This window comes from Ipomoea triloba, chromosome 11, assembly GCF_003576645.1.
Source record: "Ipomoea triloba cultivar NCNSP0323 chromosome 11, ASM357664v1".
NCBI lineage: Eukaryota > Viridiplantae > Streptophyta > Magnoliopsida > Solanales > Convolvulaceae > Ipomoea > Ipomoea triloba.
In genome coordinates, this window is record NC_044926.1 from 11452300 (window position 1) to 11458630 (window position 6331).

General features: G+C 36.5%; 1 protein-coding gene across 1 annotated transcript; it reads right to left on the reverse strand.

Moving 5' to 3' along the window:
* Positions 1–3136: 3136 nt before the first annotated feature.
* On the reverse strand, positions 3137–5373 carry LOC115997276 (eEF1A lysine and N-terminal methyltransferase). Its single transcript, XM_031236799.1, has 2 exons — positions 3766–5373; positions 3137–3650 (listed from the first exon to the last, which is right to left on the reverse strand). Exon 1 carries the CDS (start codon positions 5331–5333, stop codon positions 3921–3923), a length of 1413 nt encoding a protein of 470 aa, XP_031092659.1. The 5' UTR covers positions 5334–5373; the 3' UTR covers positions 3137–3650; positions 3766–3920.
* Between the last annotated feature and the right edge of the window lie 958 nt (positions 5374–6331).

Consider the following 6331-nt stretch of genomic DNA (forward strand, 5'->3'; position numbering starts at 1 on the left):
CTTATTTTAGTTGAGAGCTTAATTGCACTAGCTTATTCAATGCATATCCCAATACTTTTTAATAAAAATATACTACCTTCATCCTATTTTATGTGTTTAGTTCGGTTGACGAAACTTGACTAAAGTTATTTATAAGTCAGTTGCAACTTGTTTTTAAATTTTAATACACAAGTCATTTGCAACCTGCATTGAGCTAATAAATAAATAAAAACCGGCGAAAAACATAGGAAATGGGTGTGCGGCAGTTAAAGTTGTGGCGCAAGCCAGAATTGGATGTGTACATAACCTTGTTTGGTTCACGAAAAATATTTGAATAAAAATAGAATTGAAATTACATGGAAAAGAAATTATCAGAAAAATTAATTTCATTGTTTGATTGGTGAAAAAGAAAGAGTTTACTGAAAATATTGATTCTTTGTTTAGTTGGAGTTGGAATGGTAAAAGATAATTAATATAAAGACTAAAATGTCCCTATACAATGATAATGATAAGAGAAAAAAGGTTAAATAAGTCCCTAAACTTTATATGAGAAGTTAATTAGAGCCCTAAACTTTTGAAAGTTGTAATTAAGCTTATAAACATGTTATTTTCTTGTATCAAAGCCCAAAAATCAATTATTAACCTGTAATAACAGGTCATTCGGTTTCCAGAAGACTCAACCTATTTTCCCTCCAATAACCAGACGACTGATGAAAGTCCGCGGTTATCTTCTCCATTTGAGAAGGCAACTAGTGGTCACATTCTTCATTTGAGAAGGCGACTAACTGGTCACCTTCTCTGGTTAACCATTCGTCAAAGCCAAACACACGAAGAACCATTTCAACTCCATGACGACCGCCACTGCTAATCTCCGTAGGGAAAGACATGGAAGATGAACTCGCCGACGTGAAAGAAACGAGGAACTTATCAGAAAAGTGATTCTCAAAGCTCGTATCTCTATAAGCGAAGACAATCTCCGCTTGTTTATCTACAGTCTCATCGCCACTTCTCCCGCTCCGCCTCTTTAGTTTTGAGTTTGACAGAACCATAGAGCCAGGCATGCTAGCAACCGCAAAAGCTACGTCAGAGGTTGGCGACGTAGGAGGTGGAAGCAACAGTTTGCTAAGGAAAATCATGTTGAAATACTCGCTGCAGCTTATGTTTGGATGATCCTAACGATTTTGTTAGTTGTGGGTGCGGTTTTGGGCTTGGCATTGGTGAGGATGTCGGTGGACGAGCCGATGTTGAGGGAAGGGATGAATGTTTAATATATAGATGCTAACCCCTAAGGCCATCTCTTTTGTTCATGGAAGCAACGACGGCGTATTCAAAACGCATATCAGTAAATTTCTTGCTAAGAGTAAGAAAATGGGTGTTCCTATTGGGTATACATTCTATTTTTCTTTGATTCGTGCAATGTGTGACCATCTTTAACCCCCTAAGTTATGCACGAAGTGATAATTTTAGTCTCTTAGAGACTTTCTACCACCAATTTGTCACTTAATAAAGTGATTGATTTAATCCATCAAGGATTAAATCGCCACTCCATGCATAACTTAGGGGTTAAAGATGATCACACATATAACTCATGAACTAAGTCTCTATATCATAGGTATAACTGGAAGAGAAAAAATACATGTTTCCCATTTTAAATTTTACATTTATATTTAATTTTTGAGTTTAATTATATTGCTTGTTGGATTATTTAGTATTAAAATATTTATATTCAGTTCCAAATATTAATATGGTTATTTCAAATGCGAATTTTAATTTATTAAATTATATTTTATAATTCAAAATTTATTTTATTTCGTTACTTAAATTTATTTTATTAAAACTAAAATTTGAAATTATAATTAATAATTGTAAAAAAATAAATAAAATAATAGATGATATGTAGAAGTGTGAAGGAGTAGAACCCACAAAAAGGAGAAAATTTGGCAAAATACAAAAGGGATTATATGGTGATTTGGAAGAAATAGGCTGACAAAATGAGAAGATAAGGGAGAAGCATTGGAGATGACGTTAGAGCATAAATGATCTATTAAAATAATGTATCATATGCATTAAAATAATGTACCTAATGCACATAAATAATGTACCTCAATCAGAAACACAATATTCATAGCTGAAAGCACACATACATATGCATTAAAATAATGTACTCTATGCATTATAATAATGTACCTAATGTACATAAATAATGTACTTCAATCATAAACACAATATTCACAGCAGAAAGTACACATAAATGATTCATTAAAAGAATGCACACAATGCACATAAATAATGTATTAGGGGTGGGCGTTTCAAGTTTCGGTTGGGTTTTTTTCAATTTCAGTTTCGGTTTCAGTTTTAAAAAAGTTAAACCATTCAGTTTAACATTAGAGTTCAGTTCGATTTGAAACAGTTCGATTTTAGTTCGATTTTCAGTTCGGTTTAAGATCCTCAATTTTTAACATTTCGTAATTTTCAGAACATACTATCACATAATTCATATCCAAAATCTAAACATTGTATAACAAATTAGCAATTCAAAGTTCAAACATACTACTAAGTACTAATTGTGATGTAACGAACAATTGCGGCAAACAACAAAAGTTCAAAGTAGAGAACAAGCTATAAATAAATCAACTAAAAATTTAAGAGAGATACTTGTGAAAATAGAAATGGAGCATGCATTAAGAGACTTAGATTTACTTCTTTATTATTATTGATATTGTTGTTGTTGTTATCTAAAGGTATTCAGTTCGGTTCAGTTCGATTTTACCAAATCGTTCGGTCTTTTGATATATGTACGATCCGGTTCGGTACGATTCGGCTCGATTTGAATAAATCGAACCGAATTTCCCACCCCTATAATGTACATATAACCTAATGCATAGAAATAATGTATCTCAATCAGAAACACAACTTTATGCAATACTATTTGAATATATAATTCAAACAATGCATAATACTGTTAAACAATAAATTAACTGGAAAACTCAACTAGTATTTTGTATATATTCTCTGTAATATTCTTATATTCTAATAATATGTACGGAGTGTATTGCTACTTATACAAGAAAGGAACTAACCCTAGCCACAGATTCCTAACACCAAAACCTAGGACTAAGAATAATTCTCTCAACACCATATTTCTCTAACACCCCCCTCAAGTTGGAGCATAGATTTCAATCATGCCCAACTTGTTACATATGTATCACATGAACCATAAAACTCCACATCTAGAACCATAAGTCCTGAACCACTTGAACCTTTGAACCATGTTGTGCCAAGTCAGTCCACAATGCACCCTAACGCACCAACAAAGCTTCCACAAAGCTACAAACCAAGCCAAACACCACAACCACAACGCATCTGCCTCTCACACCTCACACCCTTATCACGACTGCCTAACACCATAGGCACTTGCCTCTCACACCACAAACCCTTAAGACTAGTTGTAAATGTGATTGCCATAAAATTTTGAAATTTTTTTCAGATAGTCATGAACATAACGAGATTAGAAATCAAGAATCAGTGATGAAGCCACTATAGTCAAACAATAATTTGCTCATAACAAAAATGCATGGCATTGCCTCTCGTCAGACAAAGAACTGGTCTCCCTACCTAACAAGTGGGCAACACAATTCGCGGACCTCAGAGAAACAAAATTCTATCTGAACCTGCATAATTTCCACCAAGCTAAGCCTTAGCCACCACCAATGGCAGCACTAGAACTTGAGAATACACTAATAGAATCCATATAAGAATATCCTGATATTACAGATTTCAACTTACTTAGAGAAATGTTGTCAACATCACCAGAAACTCTCTGCATCTGTGATACTGTTGCCATCACAACAAAATTCTCCCTATCTGTATAACTCCCCAAAAACATCTTGAAATGAATTTGTTAGTGTATAACAAGAACACCATGCTCAGTAAGAAGTGTCTCAGCCACCATCAATGGCAGCAGTAGCACTTGAGAATACCCTGATAGAATCTATGTAAGAAGATCCTGATATTACAGACTTCAACTTGCTTAGGAAAATGTTGCCAGCATCACCAGAAACTCTCTGAATCTGTGATACGGTTGCAATAACAACAAAGTTCTCCTTATCTGCAACATCTATTTCGTATAACTCCTCGAAAACATCTTGGAACGCATCTGTTAGTGTTTCATAGAATCTCTTGCATGAAGGAATGACATTAATAATCAGAACACCATGCTCACTAAGAAGCGTCTTAGCTGCGAACAGGATGGATTTCTGAACAAACTCTGGCGGGGGGGCACTTGTTCCCATTTGAGCATCACTTGAGTCCAGATCAACCATAATGGCATCAAATTTGCCATTTACATTGTCAAGAATATCATCAGTTCTTGCATCAATTCCATTTGGAACCCCAAGGCCTAGTTTTTCAATCATCTGTATTCCATCTCCTACACATAAATGCATTGATTCACTGTCTTTCAAGCCAAAGTATTTTCTTGCAATTCTCAGCACAGCCTCATCCTCCTCAATGCCCAAAACTTCAAAACCCAACTGGGCATTCAAGAAACTGAGTAATGCCCCTCCTCCAACTCCCAAGCACAAGGCTTTTGGCCTAAACCCGCTCTGTATTTGATTGTCTAAATAAGAAGCAATCACTGATAGCCCAGCAACCATTGGGGTCAAATAAGGATGAACCAATATCCCATTATCCAGTCTTAATTCCACCGTCCCTAACTCCTGAAAATCCAGTGAATCAGGGTGAATTCTTATCTGGGTTTGGATTAAATTCGGCATTCTCTTAAATCTCAACCTCCTCCGGAACTCTCTATCTCCATTCGTCATTTCCAGCCCCACATCTTCCACCAGCATTTCACCAACACGATCCCCAACACATATCTCCAATACAACGCTACGGATCACTTCATCTTCGTAGCTGAGGAAAGGGATTTGAGGGAGCCCACCGCCTGTTCGATGAAATGCCTCTTTGGGACTCAACGCGATCAGCAGAGGCATCAAGCTCTCTTCGATCACCGATGTCTCGGAAACAGCATTTGCAGGCAATGGGGGCTTATAGGAAGTGGGCAGTGGGGAATCCGGGGAGTTGCCAATAAGGACAAGGCGGGAGAGGTGTGGGAAGCTGAGGAGGAGCTGGAGGTGACCGGGCTCCGTGGAGAAGGTCCAGTCGGATTCGCGGTAGAGAGGGACCAACATGGCGGCGATCATGGCGGGTCCGGCGGCGGTGGGTGAGTCGAGGACGGCTACGCGGAGGAGAGAGGCGTTGAAGTGGTTAAGGTGGAGGAGAGGGTTGGGGAGTGTGAAGGTGATGTGGCGAGAAGGAACTATGGTTTCGAATGTTGCTGGGTCGAGCGACATTGCTGAGAGTCTGAGACTGAATCCCCTGAGATACTGTGAGTCTGTGACAGAATTCTTGAAATGTTATAATTGGATTACAGAATTTAACAATATTAGTAGGAACTAGGAAGAAGCAGGGTAAATATGGGGTAAGTTATTTCCCAAAATAATTCTCCGACTATAACATTTTCTCAAATTGGTCTTATTACTTTTAATTGTACTCAAATTATTGAAATTTAAGTCATATTAGTCTTACATTAGCATTAGCGTCAAGTTGACATTAAAATGGAAGGCAAAATGAGAAATTCAGCTCATCTATTCTATTTTAATCACATTACGACTCCATTTTCGCATATTGCAAAACTTTTTAGTAAAAATTAGGTATTCCTCTCCTCAAACTGCCATAAAAAAAAATATGACCAATTTGAGAAAAGGTTAGACCTAATTTTTTCTAAAAAGCTTCGCAATATGCGAAAATGAAGCCGTAATATGATTAAAATAGAGTAGATGAGCTGAATTTCCCATTTTGCCCTCCATTTTAACGCCAATTTGACACCAATGCTAACGGACGACTAATATGGCTTAAATTTCAATAGTCAAAGGACTAGTTTGAGTGCAATTAAAAGACATAAGACCAATTTAAGAAAACATTATAGTCGGAGGATCATTTTGGGAATTAATTCATCTAGGGTTGTTGGGATGGGTTTTACGGATGAAGCTCGATATAAGCAAAGTTATAAAGTTAACTGGAATATGGTGGAATGGGTTTTATTGGAGTTAGGTGTTTTTTTTTTCTTTTTTTCTTTTTTTTTTCTTTTTTTTTTTTTTGAAAATAAACTCCAATAATCATTAAGTAGCATTAACCGATAAGGCAACATAAAGGAAAGTTGGAGCGTTATTTGTCCACTCCCTATGATCAGCATTAAAGACGGCATCTCGAGCTAACAAATTGATTTTATTGTTAGAGTGAGCTACAAACCTATAACCTTAGAATTTGTATCATTTGTTGCATCGGTGTT

What these genes read in the sequence shown, in the direction of transcription:
- LOC115997276 (XM_031236799.1), bottom strand. Translation starts at nt 5,333, where the DNA reads ATGTCGCTCGACCCAGCAACATTCGAAACCATAGTTCCTTCTCGCCAC.